Source organism: Maylandia zebra, linkage group LG19, assembly GCF_041146795.1.
Source record: "Maylandia zebra isolate NMK-2024a linkage group LG19, Mzebra_GT3a, whole genome shotgun sequence".
Classification (NCBI taxonomy): Eukaryota; Metazoa; Chordata; class Actinopteri; order Cichliformes; family Cichlidae; genus Maylandia; species Maylandia zebra.
Window position 1 is genome coordinate 18600388 of NC_135185.1, and position 24355 is coordinate 18624742.

At 37.4% G+C, this 24355-nt stretch overlaps 2 protein-coding genes across 5 annotated transcripts in view; one reads left to right on the forward strand and one right to left on the reverse strand.

Moving 5' to 3' along the window:
- Window positions 1-10840, reverse strand: part of ccdc177 (coiled-coil domain containing 177) — a 173403-nt gene extending 162563 nt beyond the window's left edge. For all 4 annotated transcript variants that reach the window (XM_076877653.1, XM_076877655.1, XM_076877657.1 and 1 more), the window contains exon 1: window positions 10552-10840. The gene's annotated coding sequence lies outside the window, so the exon portion shown is untranslated. The remainder of the gene's footprint in view (window positions 1-10551) is intronic.
- LOC101485314 (M1-specific T cell receptor beta chain) overlaps window positions 1-22452 on the forward strand; it is a 42566-nt gene extending 20114 nt beyond the window's left edge. Inside the window, exons 3-7 of the mRNA XM_076877662.1 lie at window positions 19726-19789; window positions 21237-21587; window positions 21674-21700; window positions 21893-21999; window positions 22118-22452. Of these exons, the coding sequence (XP_076733777.1) occupies window positions 19726-19789; window positions 21237-21587; window positions 21674-21700; window positions 21893-21999; window positions 22118-22144 (576 nt within the window). The 3' untranslated portion in view covers window positions 22145-22452. The remainder of the gene's footprint in view (window positions 1-19725; window positions 19790-21236; window positions 21588-21673; window positions 21701-21892; window positions 22000-22117) is intronic.
- The last annotated feature ends 1903 nt before the right edge of the window (window positions 22453-24355 follow it).

A 24355-nucleotide genomic window follows, 5' to 3' on the forward strand; every position in this document is an offset into this window, starting at 1 on the left:
ACACTGAGGTTTTCATTACAGATAAAAACCCCAAAATTAAATTTGTTGCCGTTACCAATTTCCAAAGAAAGTGATGAATTTCACTTTGGAAGAAACCTGGCTTTCAGTTATAAATGCTGCTCTCCATTTTCACCCATAAAGTTCAAATAACGTTTTTCCTTCAGTCTCTTTAAAATGTTTTATGTCTAAACAAAAGACTGAACAGCAGAGAGCAGTGGTGACACATGAACATAGTAAAAAGAAAGCTCCTCCCTCCTCATCACTAATGTACAATAAAGGAAGATGTAGTGTCAGGGTGCTTTCATTGATAGCTTTGTATATCTATATCTAAATCATAGTTATATGGAACGCTGCAGCGACAGTGAAGATTAAGCATCGCTATAAGGATTTTAAAATGTTTGTTGTATTGTCTTTGTCTTTGTTTGCAGGTAGGTAGAAAATAAACAGATGTGTGTACTTTCTCATGACAATATCAAACCAGTTTTTCTTTTTGTCCTAGACACTGTGCTGTCAGCACTTGTGATTCAGCAATCACCTTTAAATCTTCTGATAAAACCACAACAGCAAGAAGCCAAGCTCGATTGCTACCATGGAGACAACAGCTATCCCTACATGTTCTGGTACCAGCACAAGTCAGCAGCAGGAGGTCAGCAGACAATGGACCTGATTGGACAGCTTCATTATGAAAACCCAACTCTTGAAAAGACCTTTAAGAGCAAATTTAACATAACAGGCCATTCAAAGGGCAAAGCTCAGCTTGAAATCTCCAATGTTAATCCAGCAGACACAGCACAATACTTCTGTGCTGCGAGTCAGCACGGTGTTTCAACTCCTCTGCCTGCTTTACAAAAAGCTGGTGGCACACAGCATCAAAACCACACCTGCATGGAGAAGTGACAGTTCCAGAGTCTACTTTCACACAGTTTCTCTCACTTTGGTCCCTTTATCGCTGATCACATTCTGTTGTCATTTCCTGTATTGCTGGCTCTGTCTATTTCTACCCATTTAATTTCCTATTCTAAAGGAAAAGAGACTCCTGTTTCTTTCTGCAGATCAGGTGAGCACTGTGGTGTTTCACAAATCTCCCCAAGATAGTACAACTGCAAGCATAATGGTGCCTCCCTTGTAATGATGCTCTGGTATCAGCAAAGACAGGAGAATGTGTTTATAACTGCTATGGATGTGAACAGTCCCCAAATCATGAGGGTCAGTTTGAAGAATAAGCCTAACTTTTACATTTGTTGCTTTTTAAAACCAGAGATCAGGCTAAGAGTCAGAAATCCAATAAGAATGAAATAGAATGAGGATGATTTTATTTGCAATCCAATTATAATTTTAGAGTAATGTCCCATTCCTATCAAACAGATAGGAATAGGACAGATAGGAATACTCTGGCTGCTGTCCGTGTGTCACAAAACACTTTATGTCTAAATAAAATGACTGAACAGCAGAGAGCAGTGAGAACACATGAAAATGCTAAGATAGCTCCTCCCTCTTCTTAACACACGTGTACAATAAAGAAACATGTAATGTCAGAGTGTCTTCATTGACACCTCTGTATATCTATCTCCAAGTCAGTTACATAGATCATTGCTATTTAAGGATTTTCTCCAGTAAAGTTTTAAAATGTTTGGAATTTTGGTTTTGTCTTTGCTCACAGGTAGGTAGAAAAAAAAGATATGTGCACTTTCTCATAACAATATTTATCCTTCCTGTGAACCTTCAGTTTGGTTTGGTTTTTTGTCCTCTAGACTGTGCGCTGTCATCACTTGTGATTCAGCAAACACCTTTAAATCTTCTGATAAAACCAGAACAACGACAAGCCCAGATCGAATGCTACCATGGAGAGAGTGACTATCCCTACATGTACTGGTACCAGCACAAGTCAGCAGCAGGAGGCCAGCGAACAATGGACCTGATTGGACGGCTTCAATATGGTGCCCCAACTCTTGAAAAGACCTTTGAGAGCAAATTTAACATAACAGGCCATGCAACGGCCAAAGCTCAGCTTGAAATCTCCAATGTTAATCCAGCAGACACAGCACAATACTTCTGTGCTGCGAGTCGACACAGTGTTTCAACTCCTCTGCCTGCTTTACAAAAAGCTGGTGGCTCACAGCATCAAAGCCACACCTGCATGATTGATAAAGGAGGCGTGACAGTTCTAAAGTCTGCCTTCACACAGTTTCTCTCACTTTGGTCCTTTTATCACTGCTCAGATTAGGATGTCATTTCCTGCATTGTTGGCTCTGTTTATATTTCTACCCATTTAATTTCCTCTTTTAAAGGAAAAGAGACTCCAGGTTCTTTCTGCAGGTCAGATGAGCACTGTTATGTTTCACAAATATCCCCAAGATAGTGAATGAAAAAAAGTTTCATCTCCAAATAAACTGCAAGCATAATGATGCATCCCTTGTAATGATGCTCTGGTATCAGCAAAGAAAGGAGAATGTGTTTATAACTGCTATGGATGTGAACAGTCCCCAAAATATGAGGGTCAATTTGAAGAATAAGCCTAACTTTTACATTTATTGCTTTTTAAAACCAGAGATCAGGCTAAGAGTCAGACAGCCAATAAAAACGAAACAGAATGAGGATGATTTTATTTGCAATCACAATTATAATTCTAGAGTAATGTCCTATTCCTATCAAACAGAAAGAGCTTCTAGCTCTTCAGTGGAACCCCCTCTGACTATTCAGGCAACCTTTTCAGTTAGCCTTGATAAAATGTAGTCTTCTCTAGCATTCTCTTCTGTCACACAACCCTCTGCCCCCTTCACTACATCCATAAATATTCTCTGTGATCTTCTTGCTGCGTGATATCTCCAATATTAAACATCAACATTAAAAATCCCCCAATCACTCAACCTGAGCTATCCCTCTGATGTACTCGTATCTGATTTTGTCCATTCTGGTCACTCCCAATGAAAACCTTAACATTTTCAACTCTGTCACCTCCAGCTCAGCCTCCTGTCTTTGCGTTAGTGCTACTCACTCCAAACCATGTTGTAAACCTTCCCTTTTCCTCTCGCTGCTGTCCGTGTGTCACACAAGACTTTGTCTAAATAAAACGACTGAACAGCAGAGAGCAGTGACAACACATGAAAATGCTAAGATAGCTCCTCCCTCTTCTTAACACATGTGTACAATAAAGAAACATGTAATGTCAGAGTGTCTTCATTGACACCTCTGTATATCTATCTCCAAGTCAGTTACATAGATCATTGCTATTTAAGGATTTTCACCAGTAAAGTTTTGAAATGTTTGGAATTTTGGTTTTGTCTTTGCTCACAGGTAGGTAGAAAAAAAAAGATATGTGTACTTTCTCATAACAATATTAATCCTTCCTGTGATCCTTCAGTTTGTTTTTTGTCCTCTAGACTGTGCGCTGTCATCACTTGTGATTCAGCAAACACCTTTAAATCTTCTGATAAAACCAGAACAACAACAAGCCCAGATCGAATGCTACCATGGAGAGAGTGGCTATACCTACATGTACTGGTACCAGCATAAGTCAGCAGCAGGAGGCCAGCGAACAATGGCCCTGATTGGGCGGCTTGAATATGGTGCCCCAACTCTTGAAAAGACCTTTAAAAGCAAATTTAACATAACAGGCCATGCAACGGCCAAAGCTCAGCTTGAAATCTCCAATGTTAATCCAGCAGACACAGCACAATACTTCTGTGCTGCGAGTCGACACAGTGTTTCAACTCCTCTGCCTGCTTTACAAAAAGCTGGTGGCTCACAGCATCAAAACCACACCTGCATGATTGATAAAGGAGGCGTGACAGTTCTAAAGTCTGCCTTCACACAATCTTTCTGTCTTTGCTCAGATTCTGATGTCATTTCCTCCACAGATATCTAACTACAGTGTTGGCTCTGCTGAATTTCCACCCATTCAATTTCCTGTTCTAAAGACAAAATGACTCCTTGCATCACCACCCTGACTTTCTTGATTATCTCAGCAGCAGGTAAAGTTTATCAACACAAAGACAAAAACATACTCTAAATGTTCACACTTTCCTTGCCTTTTCTTTTTACCTGTATTAAGTCCATTCAATGAATGTAAATATTATTACCATATAGATGATAAAAGATATATTTCTGCTTACTGTGTTTCAGGTGTTTCTGAATCCGTTCTGATCACTCAGTGGCCCCATTACATCTCTAACCCTTCCAATGGCTTGGCAAAGATGCACTGCTACCAGAATGACACAGACTATCAATATCTGTACTGGTATAAACAGCCTAGAGGAAAAAGTTTCCAGCTAATTGTGGCTACTGTAGCTGGAACTTCACAGTTCGAAGAGGGATTCAAATCTGGTTTTCAGGCAGAGAAAAATGACAAGCAGTGGTCTCTGACAATAACCAGTATTCAGGAAAAAGATGAGGCTGTTTATCTCTGCGCTGCAAGGCTACACGGTACTGTGGCAGACCTCAGAAGCATGACAAAAACATCTGACTCAAGCATAAGTAATCGACTTGAGGGGGTGGGGGGAAACCACACTGTGGAGAAGATAATAACAGCAATTTTTACCATCAAGTTTGTTAAGTAAATAAAAAGGTAAGAAAATGTTTTCTAAAATATTAAAACACTATCTGCATTTTTTCCCCAAAATAATGTTCTTACACATGGATATTTTCCTCAGACTAAGCCGCTTGTGATGATGCAAGGTGTTTTAAATAAATCCTGCCAATAGATGGAAGCACAGTACATGGCATAAGCCCTTTACAATGGGAGTTTAGTGGTGAGATAAGCAGCAGATACTCACTAAACGAACCCTCCTCCCTCTTTACACTGAGCCTTTTTATGAGCAACCAACCATTCTCCCATCAGTGCTTAACTATGTCTTCAACTGTTCTCCTCCTCATCTGGTTTTCATGTAAGATCTTAAATTTCAACTAAATTAAATACAAAATGTACAAATTTGAATACATTACTGACTCGTTGTAAACTGTTTTTTGTTCCCTTTGCAGGTCAGGCAAGCGCAGTTATATTTCAGCAGTCTCCTCCACAGATGGTGGATAAAAATCTTGAGATCCAGATAAACTGCAAGCATAACGATAGCTCCCTTCTAATAATGTTCTGGTATCAGCAATTAAAGGAGAATACATCCATGACCCTCATTGGCTCTGGATATTATCAACAGTCCCAAAGTTATGAGGGTGAATTTGAAAAACAATTTACCCTCACGAGGAGCAGCACAGTAGAAGGAACGCTGACAATAAAAAAAACAGACGTGTCACACTCGGCTGTTTATTTCTGCGCTGCCAGCACACAGTGATGTGGTTTAATGCTGCTCCCTCACTAAAAACCCTCAGCATTTTTCTGCAAGTGAGGTGTTGTACATGTACACATAGCTTTTTGCTGGTTTTCCTTACAGGGAGTGCAGAATTATTAGGCAAATGAGTATTTTGTCCACATCATCCTCTTCATGCATGTTGTCTTACTCCAAGTTGTATAGGCTCGAAAGCCTACTACCAATTAAGCATATTAGGTGATGTGCATCGCTGTAATGAGAAGGGGTGTGGTCTAATGACATCAACACCCTATATCAGGTGTCCATAATTATTAGGCAACGTCCTTTCCTTTGGCAAAATGGGTCAAAAGAAGGACTTGACAGGCTCAGAAAAGTCAAAAATAGTGAGATATCTTGCAGAGGGATGCAGCAGTCTCAAAATTGCAAAGCTTCTGAAGCGTGATCATCGAACAATCAAGCGTTTCATTCAAAATAGTCAACAGGGTCGCATGAAGCGTGTGGAAAAACCAAAGCGCAAAATAACTGCCCATGAAATGAGAAAAGTCAAGCGTGCAGCTGCCAAGATGCCACTTGCCACCAGTTTGGCCATATTTCAGAGCTGCAACATCACTGGAGTGCCCAAAAGCACAAGGTGTGCAATACTCAGAGACATGGCCAAGGTAAGAAAGGCTGAAAGACGACCACCACTGAAACGTCAAGACTGGGCCAAGAAATATCTCAAGACTGGTTTTTCTAAGGTTTTATGGACTGATGTAATGAGAGTGAGTCTTGATGGGCCAGATGGATGGGCCCGTGGCTGGATTGGTAAAGGGCAGAGAGCTCCAGTCCCACTCAGACGCCAGCAAGGTGGAGGTGGAGTACTGGTTTGGGCTGGTATCATCAAAGATGAGCTTGTGGGGCCTTTTCGGGTTGAGGATGGAGTCAAGCTCAACTCCCAGTCCTACTGCCAGTTTCTGGAAGACACCTTCTTCAAGCAGTGGTACAGGAAGAAGTCTGCATCCTTCAAGAAAAACATGATTTTCATGCAGGACAATGCTCCATCACACGCGTCCAAGTCCTCCACAGCGTGGCTGGCAAGAAAGGGTATAAAAGAAGAAAAACTAATGACATGGCCTCCTTGTTCACCTGATCTGAACCCCATTGAGAACCTGTGGTCCATCATCAAACGTGAGATTTACAAGGAGGGAAAACAGTACACCTCTCTGAACAGTGTCTGGGAGGCTGTGGTTGCTGCTGCACGCAATGTTGATGGTGAACAGATCAAAACACTGACAGAATCCATGGATGGCAGGTTTTTGAGTGTCCTTGCAAAGAAAGGTGGCTATATTGGTCGCTGATTTGTTTTTGTTTTGTTTTTGAATGTCAGAAATGTATATTTGTGAATGTGGAGATGTTATATTGGTTTCACTGGTAAAAATAAATAATTGAAATGGGTATATATTTGTTTTTTGTTAAGTTGCCTAATAATTATGCACTCCCCATAGAGTTGCAGCGGGAAACAGATGGACTTGATTCTTCCATAGCTTGCTTCCAAGCTTTTTTTTTTTTTTTTATAAAAATGAACAGAAAGCACTTCAATTTAGACTAATACAAAGTGCACTGCAGCATAACTTAGGCAGCAAAACTTAGAGAGGGCAGTCTATCCCATCCATCAAATATTTCTGCTCTCACTCGGTCACAAATCACCCTGACACTTATCTCCAGCCACTCCACGCTGACTACACTCTCTTTCTTACCTCTCCTGTGCACTGCTGGATGGTTGGAAATAACTTTTCCAAACTGGAAATCATAGCAATACAGACACAAACAACTTTCATACTGAACTTCCATACTCAGGCAACTTGTTCTTTGGGCAGATACCACCACAGAAGAGCAGTGTGTGGCATTCATCACTAACAACCCCTCAAAAATGTAACTTGTGCCTATCTCTGAAAAATGGATAAGGGAACACACACACACACACACACACACACACACACACACACACACACACACACTCTTACTTCATGAGGCAGACACCACCACACAGTGCAGAAGAGCACAGTGTGGCATTCACCACCAACAACTCCTCAAAAATGTAACTTATGCCTATCTCTGAAAAATGTATAAAGGAACTTATTGCATGCTATTTTAGAAGATGCCTGGATTTCTGTTACACCAATAGATGGAAGCACAGCACATGACATGAGGCCCGTATAACAGGAGTGATGAACTAAGCACAACAAACATTCTCCTCCCCCTTTACCCTGAGCCTCTTTTTTAAAATGAGCAATCACCTTCTCCCATCAGTGTTTGAAAATGTCTTCACCTAGTCTTCTTGTCATCATCTGGTTTTCGTGTAAGATCTTAAATTTCAATTTGAACTCCCAAAATAATCACTTAAATGCAAATACATTACTGACTCATTGTAAACTGTTTTTTGTTCTCTTTGCAGGTCAGGCGAGCGCAGTTATATTTCAGCAGTCTCCTCCACAGATAGTGGATAAGAATCAAGAGGTCCAGATAAACTGCAAGCATGATGATAGCTCCCTTGTAATAATGTTCTGGTATCAGCAAAGAAAGGAGAATACGTCCATGACCCTCATTGGCTTTGGATATTATCAACAGTCCCAAAATTATGAGGGTCAATTTAAAGAACAATTTACCCTCACGAGGAGCAGCACAGTAGAAGGAACTCTGACAATAAAAAAAACAGACGTGTCACACTCGGCTGTTTATTTCTGCGCTGCCAGCACACAGTGATGTGGTTTAATGCTGCTCCCTCACTAAAAACCCTCAGCATTTTCTGCAAATGAGCTGCTGTACATGTACACATAGCTTTTGCTGGTTTTCCTTAGAGTTGCAGCGAGAAACAAGAGGACTTGATTACTCCATAGATTGCTTCTATTAAATATGGTTTTTATAAAAATGAACAGAAAGCACTTTAATTTAGACTAATACAAAGTGCACCGAATCATAACTTATGTAACATAACTTAGAGAGGGCAGTCCATCCCACCCATTAAATGTTTCTGCTCTCATTCTGTCACAAATCGCTCCTGACGCTGGTCTCCACCCTGACTACACACTCTTCTTCACCTCTCCTTTGCACTGCTGGATGTTTGGAAATATTTTTTTCCAATCTGGAAATTAATTATTAATGAATTAATGAATTAATGACTTAATGACTTACTTACTTACAGACACACACACTTTGTTCATGAGGCAGACACCACCACACAGTGCAGAAGAGCACAGTGTGGCATTCACCACCAACAACTCCTCAAAAATGTAACTTATGCCTATCTCTGAAAAATGTATAAAGGAACTTATTGCATGTTATTTTAGAAGATGCCTGGATTTCTGTTAAACCAATAGATGGAAGCACAGCACATGGCACGTGGCCCATATAACAGGAGTGATGAACTAGGCACAACAAACATTCTCCTCCCCCTTTACCCTGAGCCTCTTTTAAAATGAGCAACCAACCATTCTCCCATCAGTGCTTAACTATGTCTTCAACCGTTCTCCTCCTCATCTGGCTTTCATGTAAGATCTTAAATTTCAACTAAATTAAATACAAAATGTACAAATTTGAATACATTACTGACTCGTTGTAAACTGTTTATTGTTCTCTTTGCAGGTCAGGCGAGCGCAGTTATATTTCAGCAGTCTCCTCCACAGATAGTGGATAAGAATCAAGAGATCCAGATAAACTGCAAGCACGATGATAGTACCCGTATATTAATGCTCTGGTATCAGCAAAGAAAGGAGAATGCATCCATGACTCTCATTGGCTCTGGATATTATCAACAGTCCCAAAGTTTTGAGGGTCAATTTGAAAAACAATTTACCCTCACGAGGAACAGCGCAGTAGAAGGAACTCTGACGATAAAAAACACTGACGTGTCGCACTCGGCTGTTTATTTCTGCGCTGCCAGCACACAGTGATGTGGTTTAATGCTGCTCCCTCACTAAAAACCCTCAGCATTTTTCTGCAAGTGGGGTGTTATAGATGTGCACATGAAGTCATATTCTTAGAGTAGCAGAACAAACCAAGGGGACAGAATTTTTCCATATCTTAGTTCTAATGTTTGTTACTGTATGTAACGAAATAAAGAGAAAAAGTTAACTTTGACTAATAATTTTATCTGATAATTACAAACACACCGCAGCATAGCTTATGTATCTTTTGCTGTTTAAACCCAGAGATGATGGAAAGAGTGAACACCAGAATGAAAGAACAACAATCTGTGCCACATTATAGATTTGCAGTCCTGGATAACTGCAATACTTTCTGCATTGATGACTGACACTGTACTTTCTTCCTCATTCAAACATGCAGGCCAGAAGGGGGAAAAAAGAAAAAAAAAAGAAAAAGAACCACTGAATTTAGTGCAGCCTCTTATAACAGCAAAAAGGTCCAGTGCATTCCTCTAACTGCTTATTAGATTTACATGGTGGTGAGGAATAGGTTTTTAATACGACTGCAAACAAATTTACTTCACTAATCAACAATTTGGGGTTTTCTTGATTCAACAGCCCTCTTCAGGTCATCCCAGAGCATTTCAAGGCACATTCAGCACTATATGACTTGGCTGTTCCAAAACATGCATGTTCTTCGTTGAACTAATTCTGTGTTTGTTTTATTTAGGTTCTTCTGGTTATTGTTAGACCAACTCCTCCCAAGCTACGGTCACAAACTGCTCAGTTCACAGAACAGAACATTTTTGTGCATCACTCAGGTGTGATCTTTGTAAGATGCACACTCTAAAGTAGGGCAATAAAGGTCTTAATAAGCAACAAAAATGAAGCCCATCCAAAATCAATTTGTACCTGCAGTACGTTAAAAATTCAGCTGACATAGGTTGTTGATTAGTGAGTGCTGCATGGCTCTAAGTAATGAGGTCGTTGGGGTCAAAGGTTATTTCTGAAATAAGTGAATCTTTTTTAGAAATAACTGAAATTAACATGAAATATTGATCAATATATATTTACATTTTTAAAATGTTATATAAATATAGTATTGTCAGTACAATTGTATGTGAAGAGGAAATCTCAAGTAGGAGAGAGGAATGTAAGATGACAGGAAGAAGGAAATACAAAGCTTGATTCAAAGTTTTTGTGCCACTGAAGAACTTCAGATTCTTCGGCTTTTCCCGACTTTCTTTAGAATGACATTTAACTACTTTGCTGTACACAAAAACCAAAAGCATTAGCAAGCTAAAATTAGCAGGGCTAAATGTTACCTTAGCATTAAACACTTGATGAACAACGACTACTACATGTTACCAAAGTAAATGGGGGCTTACCTTTGTAAGAAAATAAAACAGCATCAGCTTTCCGGAAATAACGAGGCTTTTAGAAAACTCCCAGTCCGCAGGTGGATGTTGGTGTGTGAGAAAAGCTGCAGGAAAGGGGACTGGGGAGGATCCTCCACGCAACCCCTCTAAGGAGAAATTACTAAACTCTGGGCTTTAGAAATGCAGTACAGAATATTAGGCCTGTTTATGATACTGGATATATTCTACTAGGTAAGGGGTTAGAAATTAGGCAACTGGGAGGCATAAACCACTGCAGAACTTAATTTAAAAGACTTAATTTAAAAGAAATGAAAAAAACGTGGGCTCTAATTAGGTCAAACCCTGCAGCTACAGGACATTCATGCAGCCACGCCTCCTGCAGCCGCGTACAGGTGACCGCTGGGTGTGTCCATCAGAGAGGCAAGCGCTGGGTCAAAATGTTGGTGTCAACAAAACAGACAAACAAATAATTTGATGTGTTTGTATACATGTGTTGTCTTACGTTGCTCTGTTTTCTTCTGGCTGGGGTTTTTTTTAACAGCTCCTTTTAACACTCAACCCCATTTCACCAGCTCTCTTTAACCCGTCAGCACCATCAGTTAGAATGAATAAAGATGAACTAAATTAACTAAAAATATGTATGAAAATAAAATTCTAGCTAATGAAAAACGGGAAAATAGAAATAACTAAAACAATATTCTCAACTTACAAAGCTATCTACAAAAAAATACATTTTGAAAAACATCTACAAGAAATGTATTTAATTTTTTTGACAGTTTAGTCAAATATCACAACCAGCCTTTTATTTATTTATTTAGACTTTAGATGTGATTTAACTGACTGTGAGTCCACCAGCTCAACGAAGTGTCTACTCCTGAGATCCCTGTTATTAGAAAAAAAGTTTCAGTCAATTAGACAAATAAATAAATTGCTCGAAAAAAAGAAATAAACCCAAGAAAAAAAACAAAAATCAACCCAATTGTAAAATTTAAAAAATTAAATATGAATATAAAAAATTTGACTACAAAGGAAATACACAAACCTCAGTGACATTGCAGCTCATGGTCCATCACAATTTACAGCTATTGGCAGTATTAAGTTATAAAGTTTTCTCATCACTTGTTGGCAGGTATTCCAGGTACACTGATTCATCTGTTACGAGTTTCAGCTTTACTTATGTTTTTGTCCAACATGTTTGTTTCCAGGTAATTACTGATACATGTTATATATATGTACATAATTTACTTTACTGATATCAAGCCTATCCGTGCTGAAGTCAAGCTTTTCGTTAAATACTAGTACAATATTATATTATTCTATACTTCTGTAACTATGATTTTCGCTGAATAGCAGGAAAGTGTGATACTAACGTGAATTTAAAAATAGAATCGGTATAGTCACTAAATGCTGCTTTCGAAGTTTAGCTCAAAGTAAACCTGGAGTAAACTTTGGACAGAAAGCACAGCCTGAGTTTTTTTGTCAAAAGAATTAAAAATGTATTTGTCTCACACTTTTTTATGCTCACTTGCTGTCATATAACACAGTGTAGAAACAGTAAGCACATTCAATATAGTTCATACTTTTCTAGAAAATATATATATTTTTTAATAATTGCCTTTCGAAGACTTTCACATTTAATCATTGATCATTAAAAGCATTGCAATAACTGTTTAGGAATTACAGTTCTGCTACATAATAACACAACTGTAACATTTTAACTATTTTTAAAACATTTGTTGAAAATCTTTTTCATGGACATCTCCAAATGCTGCTTTTCCTCCCCTGAGATGCTCTGTCAGGTCTTTGGTTGCTTCTTGATTGTGGATCTCTGTGACTTCAGCTTTGTCTTCATAACTGGATCTTATGGACCTGAGTGAAAATGCCACATGCTGCATAAATTACTACACAAATCTCCAAAGACTGTGTCCAGTTTCTTCTTTAAAGTTGGAAAAGTAAAATTTGAAATGTACATCAAAAATTTGAGAAGCACTGATTAAATTTCTGAATCGATCATGCTTTTTTATGTAATAAAATTCTAATTGTGTTGGAGCATTATCAACCATAAGCCCTACCATATAAGAACCCTGCTCTGCAGTTGCTATTCAGTGTCCACTAGGAGACTGCTGAACTGCAGAGAAAGCTGTAAGAACCTATGAAATGTGAAAGTGAGTGAAGGCTTTGTGGTAAAATAAGAGGAGGATGATCTGAACTCATTTTAGAAGCTTTGATTGCAGAAGACAGTGAATGACACATGCAGCTCTTCAGCCCAACAGCAGACTAAATGGTTCTAACTGTAATGGTTCTTACATTTTCCCCCTAAGTGTATAATAATGATCATGATGTACGCTTTTTTGGTTGCAGTACTAATCTTCTCCAGTAAGTACTTTAAATTTAGAGATAAATATTTTTCTGTGCTGAAGAATTTGCATGCTCACTTGTTGCCTTTCATCTTGTTTTCCAGATTTCTCCTTCAGTGTAAGAATCAAACAGGATCCATTTCTAAACAGTCACATTGGAGATCAGTCTGCAACTTTGTCCTGTAGTCAAGATGAGGATAATTCCTACATGTTTTGGTACAGACAAAGCAAGAGTGGGAAAATAGAGCTAATAACCTATTCTCTTGGTGAAAAAGTGTGGGACACTGAAGCTCCTTTCAACAAATCCAAGTACAGTATGTCCCGGCCTTCCCTCCTAAGGTCCTCTCTGCAGATACACTCAGTTGCGGCTGGAGACTCAGCTGTTTATTACTGTGTCTCTAGAAGAGCACAATGGCTCAGAAAGCCTCTGCAGCTAAACAACAACCCGAAGAGAAAAGAAGGAAGATCTGAGAGTGGATTAAAGTGTCAAACTCTGACCCAGAATTTTGTTTTAGAGGCGAAAAAGATATACAACTTTGTCTTCAACTGTTAAAACACTTCAAACTTTGAAATATATCTTGAAAAGAAAAACATTCATGAATTCAGATACTTCTCAAAGGGTACAAAAACTACCTCTCCACACTTTGTTTCTGCAAACCTCATAAAGCTGATCTTTTCAGATAAGAGAACAGGTGCATTAGCAGTGTGAGGCTTATACAATATTACCCTTTTCAGCATCATCTGAGTCACTCTGTGCTCAAACCAGCACCTTATTAAATATTTTGGCTCTGTGTACAGCCTGGCATGATAAAACTATATCAACTTTACACTGACCTCTACAGGGTTAATCATGCATTACACTTAGAGGATTACATTTAAATGACACAGGTACTATCAAGCTGAATGGTAGAATATCATGAAGAGTAAGTCTTGTGTATCATATTAGTCCTGTAGCACAGATGATTTTATTATGTAGGAATTCATAATGGCAAAGCAACGAAGAAATAGAAATTAGAAAAGAAAAAGGATTCACACACATTAATGAGTTATAGAAATATATATACTTCTTTATAAACATTATAATGACTGATAGGCGAGGTGAAAAAAACCTGGCCTTCTCTTTTTACAGTGGAGAGAAACTTTGTCTCTTGGGATTTGTTTTGGTTGTTTTGTTTAGTTGGCATGTAGCTACACGTTGTTTGAGACAGCCACCTGACACTCCGGGACAGCAGTGGTCTCTCCCATCAGAATAATGCATCACACCATAAAAACTGCACAGGAATGACTTGATCAATAATAAAGAGCTCCAAGGACTTTCCAACCCACAACCAACAGGATCCAAAAGATCCAAGGGATCCTTGTATATGACAGATTTTTGTTGCCACTTGGGGACAGAAGTACAAGCTGTTGTTATGGTATTGTTGTTGACTAATGTAGACTACCTACACACCCAGCGTACACAGAGCACCAGTAGCATTCATATGGAGTTTTCCTCACGCACATAATTGATTTCTTTTAGCTAAGAAGGAAATATTTGGTCCATTATCTTTAATGTTCAGCAGCAAAAGGAGAACACTGTCCTCTCTGTAGTGCTTTACAACTAGTGTTGATTTTTAGATCCTGAAAAAGAAATTCAAAAAATGAGACTGGGGATATGCTTAAAATTGCAGCCATATCCACCAGAAGAATGAGCTAAAAAAAAAAATCAATAATACTTTTTAAAGAAGCCATTTACTTATTCTTTAAGGAGACATTAAAAAGCTATAATGCTTCTTTAAGCCCTTAAAGTTTAGTGATTTATATTTGATACGTTCAGTTTTTGAGAATTGAGTTTCTGAGACTTTAGTGTGAATATTTTACTCCCCAAAAAACCTAAATAAATTCCACAATACATTTTAAGCATTAAAAAACAACAACAAAAAACAAGATGCAGCAAATACAAATTAAAAGTCATATGTGGAAATTCAAATTTTAACAAATTCAAACAAATTTGTCAAGTGGTCAAATGCTCCATTTGAAAAGTAGAGAATTTTCTGTTAATTATTTTATGGTTTAGGCTTTAAAGAGTCTGAGAACTATCTGTGGATCACACAGAAAATGAAAACCTTCCAATAACAATACACCAGGTCATCCGAACCACTGAGAAAATACTAAATGTAGAGTTTTGACCTTGGTTTGTATTATAAAGAGCAATTGTGCTCTGTATTCATTTGAAAGTTAAACATTTGGAAATTGAGGGCTGAGAAATGTAAAGAATGTCTTGTTGTATCTCTCAGTGAATTTTGCTTACTGATAACTGATTGGATAAAGCGCTGTGACCACCAGAGATGTCACCTCCTCTGAGCAACTACAAACACAAATAAAAAAGTCTCTTTGTGTTTTTTCTGCCCTCCCTTCCTGCTTCTTTTCTTAGCTGTCACAGAAATAGCAGCAGTCAGGTTGGAGCGCGTTCAGCCGTCAGTCAGCCCGACCTGCACAGCTGCGCTCACAGGCAGACAGAGATGGAGGCTGAGATAGGGAGAAGCGGGGTGGGGGAAGGAGAGAGGAGAGAACGAAAAAGAAGCAAGGTTTTTGTGTGATGCTTTTTCACCGTGGGGACAGGGGGCCACGGTGATACAATCCCATAGAGCCGTCGTACAAAAACCTCCTCCCATTGAAATGCATTGTGAAGACTGCTACATGCAACTTAAAACGTCGTTAGAGCGGAAAAATCACTAATCTGAAGGTGTCTGGGATGGAGGAACACTTTGGTAGTGAAAAGTTGTTTATATGTAGAAATTTTAATGGAAAAACATTTTTTTCTAACTTGTTGTTCATAGGAGCAGCATTAGGATGTCTGTGCTGTCATCTTGCCACACTAAACAAATTTGGACAATATAAAGCTCACCCTCGATGTTTTAAGCCTTTAAAGACCATCTGAATTATTAGAATACATGTACTGGATGTTTCTGGAAAGATTTGAAAGTTTTTTGCAGAGGGCGACATCAGCGTGACTCTGGAGCTGAAGCTTACTTTGGAAAAGGAACAAAACTCACTGTTTTAGGTAAGTTGGATATCTCAAAGCTTCGGTTCAGTCGATTATAATTAAAAGGGTGTAAATGTCAGCATGAGAGTGAAGGAAAAATTTGTTGTTAAAAACAGCAGAAATATTAAGCTGAACAGAGAACACTGTGAACTACAATGATCCTGCTTACTTTGGCCAAGGAACCAAGCTGACAGTTTTAGGTAAAAATTTACTTCCATTTTTTGATAAATATGACATTGGCTACAGCCTCAGTGTTAACATAAATGTTCATTAATACTAACTAAAGGTTATTCTGGTGTAAAAAGAGTTTCATGCTGAGTATTTTGCACTGTGACCAACAACTACCCTGCTTACTTTGGCAAAGGAACCAAACTGACAGTTTTAGGTAAATATTTCATTTTACTACAGTTTTTGATAAATATGACTAAACAGAGGTATCCATGAAGACTGTCCTTAGAGAAGATTCAGATACAAAAAGAGTTTCATGCTGAGTATTTTGCACTGTGACCTACACTGAACCTGCTTACTTTGGCCAAGGAACCAAACTGACAGTTTTAGGTAAATATTTCACTTCAGTACTGTGTTTTCTTATATGTCACTTTAATTAGAGCCTTAGTATAGAGAAAACTTCTAGTAAATAGGATTTTCAAAGATTAGTCAGATCTAAAAAGTTTCATGCTGAGTATTTTGCACTGTGACCACCACTGATCCTGCTTACTTTGGCAAAGGAACCAAACTGACAGTTTTAGGTAAATATTTTACTTTACTGGTGTGTTTTGTGAACTGTAACTTTGTTTAGAGCCTTAGCATTGACAGGAGTATTAGTAAAGACTATTGTCAAAGATTATTCTGATACAAAAACAGTTTCATGCTGAGTATTTTGCACTGTGACCAACAACCAACCTGCTTACTTTGGCCAAGGAACCAAACTGACAGTTTTAGGTAAATATTTCATTTTATTTCTGTGTTCTGATGAATGTACCTTTATTCAGAAGCTTAGTACTGACAGGATTATTAGTAAAGACAATCCTCAGAGATAATTCTGGTGGAAAAACAGTTTCTTGCTGAGTGTTTTTGCATTGTGTCAGGGCAGCGAAGCTTACTTTGGAAAAGGAACAAAACTGACTGTACTAGGTAAATATTTCACTTTATTTACGTGTTCTGAAAAACATACCTTTCATCAGAGGCTTAGTATTGACAGGATTATAAGTAAACACAATCCTCAGGCGTAAAAAGAGTTTCTTGCTGAGTGTTTTTGCACTGTGACAGACCAGCGAAGCTTACTTTGGAAAAGGAACAAAACTGACTGTATTAGGTAAATATTTCACTTCACTACTCTGTTCCAAAAATGTACCTTTCATTAGAGGCTTAGTATTGACAGGATTATAAGTAAACACAATCCTCAGGCATAAAAAGAGTTTCATGCTGAGTGTTTTTGCATTGTGACAATGCTAACGAAGCTTACTTTGGCCAAGGAACCAAACTGACAGTTTTAGGTAAATATTTCACTTTATTTCTGTGTTTTGATAAATGCAATTTTGATTAGAGCCTTACTGTTGTCAGAAGTATTATCAAAGACGTTTGTCAAAGGTTATTCTGGAACAAAAAGGGTTTCATGCTGAGTATTTTGCACTGTGAACACTGGCAATCCTGCTTACTTTGGCCAAGGAACCAAACTGACAGTTTTAGGTAAATATTTCACTTTTTCTACTGTGTTGGATGAATATTGGTTTGTTTAGAGGATTAGTAAAAGTGCTGGCAGAAGTATGAGCAAAGATTATTCCCAAAGAGAAGTGTGGTAGAGAAAGAGTTTCATGCTGAGTATTTTGCACTGTGACAAACACCGAAGCTTACTTTGGAAAAGGAACCAAACTGACTGTATTAGGTAAGTAAAGCATGGAAATAATCAAATAAATGCATGAAGATGTTCAATGGTGAAGTTGCAAAAAGAAATGTAAGGAGCTCAGATGTTTAGAGTGCTTTTTGACATTAAGCCTGAGCGCTGTGTCGATAGAGAAGCTTATTTCGGTCAGGGAACAAAACTGACTGTTCTTGGTAAGTAAAACTTTTCTCTCACATGAATTCAACACAGAAATAATTAAAACATGTTAAAGGGCAGCTGTTGCTTCAGATTTTTTTTTCTTAATAGTAGCTTAAATGCTTAAAGAAGCAAAGTGAAAGAAGCATCGTGATGTTTTGAGCACAGATTAAGTTCACTGTGCCACTGGTGGTTATGAAGCTTTCTTCGGTGGAGGAACAAAATTAACTGTTTTAGGTAAGAAAGAAAAATTATACGTAAAGTTTGTAATAAGATTTGGGCCAGAGGAATAACTAATATAAAAAACTTTCTTACATGAGCAGCTTGGTAACAAACTTACTGTACTTGGACTCGTTATAGTCTGAGCTCAGTTCTTTTTGTTCAGAAGCTTAAACACTGTGCCAATTATGAAGCTTATTTCGGCCAGGGAACAAAACTGACTGTTCTTGGTAAGTGAAAAATCTAAATGTCTTTTCATAAACATAGTTAAACTAGTTAAAGCTGACAAAAGTGTTTCAGTAAGGGGTTTGGCATTTAAACTGGTAAAAACAACAACAACAACAAAAACGCCACCAGTCAAGCACATTTAGAGTTTTTAATTTAAAAGAAAAAGTAAAAAGAAAAGTAAAAGGAAACTTTACTATTTTTTATGAAGAAACCAAAAAAATGAAGATGCAAAGTAGAAACAACATGTTGGGCTGTTTTGAGCACTAATTAACTTCACTGTGACTCTGGTGGTGCTTCAGAGGCTTACTTTGGTGGAGGAACAAAATTAACTGTTTTAGGTAAGAAATAAAAACTATAACATGAGTATATGTATGTCTGCAGTAAGGTCTTGGTGACATTAATCCAAATAAGATGTTAAAATTCCCAACTGGAGTCATTATTAAACAAACTGTATTTGAGGTCTCTGTAGTCTCAGCTCAGGGCTTTTTGCTCTGAGGTTTAAATGCTGTGTCAGAACGAAGCTTATTTCGGGCAGGGAACAAAACTAACTGTTCTTGGTAAGTGACGAATCAAAATTTATTCTCATAAACCTGTCAAAGTAAAAGCAGTTAAAGCTGAAAAAAGTGTTACAGTAAGGTGTTTGGCATTTAAACCTGTAAAAATATATGTAGACTTTTACTTTGAAGAAAAGTAAAAGGAAACTTCATTAGTTTTTATGAAGAAGATTAAATGAAATGAAGATGCAAAGTAGAAACAGCATGTTGGGCTGTTTTGAGCACTAATTAACTTCACTGTGACACTGGTACTGGTGCAGAGGCTTACTTTGGTGGAGGAACAAAATTAACCATTTTAGGTAAGAAATAAAAACTATACATGAGTATATGTATGTCTGCAGTAAGGTCTTGGATACATGAATCCAAACATGTTATTTTAGTTATCCCTGGAGTGGAGTCTTTTTTGAACAAGCTTAATATGTTTGAGTTCTCCGTAGTCTCAGCTCAGGGCTTTTTGCTCTGAGGTTTAAATGCTGTGTCAGTATGAAGCTTATTTCGGGCAGGGAACAAAACTAACTGTTCTTGGTAAGTGACGAATCAAAATTTATTCTCATAAATGTTTCAAATTAAAACCAATTAAAGAATAAGTGTTGCCTGAATGTTGCCCGTTATATTACACTTATAAAAAACTTAAAAGAGCAGTGCAGCATATGTGGGATTTTTAAATTAAAGAAAAGTAACATTTAGTTCATTAAAAGTAAGCAAAGTATTAAGAAACAAAGCAGAAGCAGCATGTGTTGAGCTGTTTTGAGCACTGATCAGGTGCACTGTGACTCTGGTGCTTCAGAGGCTCACTTTGGTGGAGGAACAAAATTAACTGTTTTAGGTAAGAAAACATTTTAAAGGTCACTAAATAAAGTTGAGGACTGATTTTGTTGAGCTGCCTCTAAAACTTTAAAATCACACCAAAAACTCAGGTAGCTAAAGTCAAATTCTTTACATGTAAAAAATTGACAGTTGGAATAATTTCCATGTGGCACAGTTAAAGAGGGGCACTAGAAAGGGTTTTTGTCACAGTACAAAGTCTCTGTGATCCTACAACGAGGCTTACTTTGGAGCTGGAACTAAACTCACTGTTTTAGGTAAGAAAACTTCCAACAAAAATCAGCTGGGCTTTACTCTCATGGTGTTTATATGTTGGTTGAGTGACAACATTTAGTATATGTTTCATTTATTTATTTACCTTTATGTTATGGTAGTGAAAAAAGTGGGCAATCGTTAAAGTTTAAAAGTAATTTATGTAGAAGTTTTCTTGTGCCAGGAGAAAAAAGTGTTATCTGTGTTCTCCAGTAAAAGTACTGTGCCTATGAAACATTTGGCTCTGCGCCCAGAATATTGTTCTCACACTCAGTTCTTATCAGCTCTGTGAAATACTGTGAGTTTCCAGTCAGTGCTGAAAGCTTGAGCAGTTTTTTATGCAACAGTTTATCAGTGTGAACAACTATGAACCTGCTTACTTTGGCAGTGGCACCAAACTCACAGTACTGGGTAAGAAAATGTTATTTACAAAAAAGAAATCATGTTTTTATTATCATGTAGTCTAAATCTGAAAAGTTATTGCTGAGTAAATAAATGCATTATTGTCTTGTTCAGTGATTGCTGTATTGAGTAAAGGAGTCTAAAATTTATATAACAAGATATAAAAAAAAGATAAAGATGGCAATTGAGATGCAACAGTTGTTTGAGCACAAGAGTTTGTTATACTTAATCAAATATCGTGCTCATAAGTTATCATAAAGTTGTAAAATTTGGCATTTGCACAAAAAAATGTATAAGTGGCAACACTGTCTCATTTGGAAAATAATATTTTGTTAGTTGCACTAGATTAAATGAAATGAAAAGAAAGAAAAAAACCTTAAACTGTGGATGCAAATGCAATGTAAATGTTCATTGTGGTTGTTATAGTTGTGATAGTTGACTTTATATGTCCTGGCCTGATCGTGAACAAAATTTTAAAATGAATGATTGTAGTAGTCAGTTTTTAACACACCAGGCAGCAGTGTGCTCTGGCAATTATCCTGCTTATTTTGGAGAGGGCACCAAACTAACAGTTCTTGGTAAGATCACTGCAATAACAATAAATACCTGAACTCATCCTCTGCATTAATGAGTACTGAAAAGTTCTACTGTATTTTCAATGCATTAACATTTATGTCTGACTGTTGTAGAGAATTCCCAGGTACATAAATGTTGATTGATTTCTTTGTAGATCTAAAGGCAATTTTATGTCATATGTATATCATTTTGATTTTTCTTTGTCTTTGTTCTTGCAGAGCAAGATCCCATTAAACCAAAGGTAACAGTACTGGAACCCTCAGTCAATGAGTGCAAAAACAAGAAAGACAAGAAAAGGAAGAAGACCCTCGTCTGTGTGGCCACTGAGTTCTACCCTGACCATGTTAAAGTTTTCTGGCAAATCGATGGAAAGAACATCACTGATGGTGTGGCGACAGATGAAGCTGCAGAGCGCATTGAAACCCCCTCTGTATCCTATAGAATCACAAGCAGGTTGAGAGTTTCTGCTAAAGATTGGTTCACGGAGGGAAAAAACTTTTCCTGCATTGTCAGTTTCTACAATGGAACGGACACCACCAAATATTTAGGTGAAATATCTGGTATTGAAGGTAAGTTTAGGAGCACAAAATGATCCATAATTGATGACAAGGGAAATAAATGTATTCTTTTCTAATTAATTTTATTCCTCCATTAGATAAAGAAGATAGAGGCATGGGAAGAGGTAAATACATATTTTGTGGTTTTATTACAGTTCAAATCATCATCACAGGCACAAAACTGGAAGCAGTGTATGTAAGAAACTGTAAAAACTTGAATTTGCTGCTAAAGTCTAAACAAAATCTCAACTGAAAACTGCCTCCACATAGTACACTGAACATTTCCTCTTTTTCTTCATTTTCTCATTTTTTAACAGAGAAATATTTGATGATCACAAATAAAGCCAAACTCTCCTACGCCGTTTTTATCTTCAAGAGCTGCCTCTATGGAGCCTTTGTTGGATTTTTGGTGTGGAGACTGCAGGTTTGTTGAACATGAACTCCAATTACATTGTCCTTAAAAAAATAAAAACAACAAAAATAAAAGCAAATACAACTGTTTGCTTGGCATTAACACAGATTGTCCTTTATGTGTGTTACAGAGTTCACCAGGAAAACGTAAAAAATAAGAGCTGAGCTGTGGAGTGACCAAAGATTTGGGACTTGGATCATTTATGTTTTTTGTAAATAAAAATTATAAAAGATGCTGATTTTATTGCCACAACTTTGTGTGCTGCAGCCCATTTGTATAGAGGAAAAGATGCATGCAGGTCTATGCAAAAGTTAAATCTTCATATAGTATTAAAGCTAATGCATGAAAGTAAGTTTGGCTAATTTTAGTTTTGTTTTATTGTGTTTATGAAACACTGGCTGTATTCTTGCTGAACAATTTCCACTTAATGCTTCATTTTCATATCAATAAACATTTATGAGAGGATCTTTTCAGTCATTTCTTTCCTTTTGACTTTGCCTTTCCCCCCTCTCTGCACCCACATCTCACCTCACACAGAACAAGATTTTTTCCAGAGATAAAATGCATTCTTTCCTGTTTTCAGAGAAGTCAGTTCCTTTTCTTCCTACATAATACTGAAGCATCTCAACTCAGAAAAGCTTCAGAAGTTGGTTCATTTTTGGTCATAAACATAGAAACTGAAAGGTGATGTACATTTTCTGAGAAACGTTGCTATTTTAAATACATAATGACCTTTTTAAAGTAGGCTGTTTTCACTTTGCACATATAAGTCAGTTGTATTACATTTTACATTCTCTTTATGTAAAAAGCTGTCAGTAGGAAACTATAAGAATGTGAGTGTACACGTAACAACAGTCATCTGTGTACTAAAGAAGGTCAAAGCAAAAAAGTCAAACCAGGGCATGAAACCCTGCAGAGGAGAGTGCAACAGCAGAGGAGAGGATGTGGTCACAGAGCAGCCTGCAGCTCGCTCTCTGTGCTGAGAAACGACGGAGGTGCAACCTTCCACTTTACCACAACCTCCGGCTCACAGTGTGCACCTGCAGCTTTGCATCAACTCCCCGCTCTGCACATCAATGAGCAAACAGATGGAAAAACTTCCATTTCTGTGTTAACCAAAGCAATAAAATTACAACACCTACAACAGCTCTTAACTCTGATGTGGAACAGATATTTCTATTTGAATCTTTTTAGTTGGAGCAGATAAGAAATGTAAAGTTAATTGTGCTGCTGTCAAATGGCAACTATTTTTTGAATGCATGCTTAAGCAATGAAAAAAAACCCCCACTGAGGGTGTTTGAGTGAAGGCAGTTACACAATAGCTTTTGTCTAAACCGTTCACTACATCTTGTTTTTCTTGTCAGTGCCCCGGTAAGATGAAGAATGTGTTCTACTTTCCTCATTTGCTTCCTTTAAAAACATGTTTGCGGTTGCTCCTGTCAGATAAACAGAAAATAACATCTGTGAGGCAGCAACGGAAATATGGAGCTATAAACACGTGCAAGATAATTATAGCTCCTTTGGGAAACCTTGATCTTTATAGGTGGAAATTTTCCATATCTTTCATAATTTAAATGTAAATATTTATGATTTTAGAATAACAGAGCAAAGATAATGCATTCCAAAAACTATACAATAACTTAATAATCAACTGTATTTGAAGATTCAATTAAAAGAGAGAACTATGCAATCTAAAGTATAGTTATTTTGGTCATTTTTATAATGGCTGTAGAGAGCTCAAACGGAAACATCCTGTAACAAAAGTATTCAAACTGCAGAGTCTCAACTCTGACAAGGTATTTTTGTTTTTGTGTGTTTTGTTTGTGTACAAATATTTTTCAGGTTACAAAGAAATGACAATAAGAAAGTTTCCTAGAACACTATGGATATGCATTATTATTGGTTTTTCTATCACATTTACCAAGAGAGGTAACTCATAGGATAATGTTTGTTACATAAAACTAAAGGTGAAATAAAAATAATAAAAAACAGATGCTAACTCACTTCAGCAAACACAGAAACAAAATGCTGCATCCTCATGTTCAGTTTCAAGCAGGGACTCTGCAAAACTCTTCAGGCACCCTTCTTTATATTTTCCTAAGAAAATGGGAAATAGGTGCAGACATTTATTGAAACATGCAAACATAGAGCAGAGCCAGGCTTAGGGAGGGAAAGCCTAGAAAAGTGCTCTGGGGACAATATGGAACTAGGACCCCTTTAAGATATGACAGGCTTGATTTTTCATAACCTTATATGTGAAGAAAAGAATTTCAAATTAAATTCAGGATTTAACACTGAGCCAATGAAGAGAAGCTAATATGGGAGTAAAATTATCTTTCTCATCCCTCATTGCAGCAAGAGCACTAAA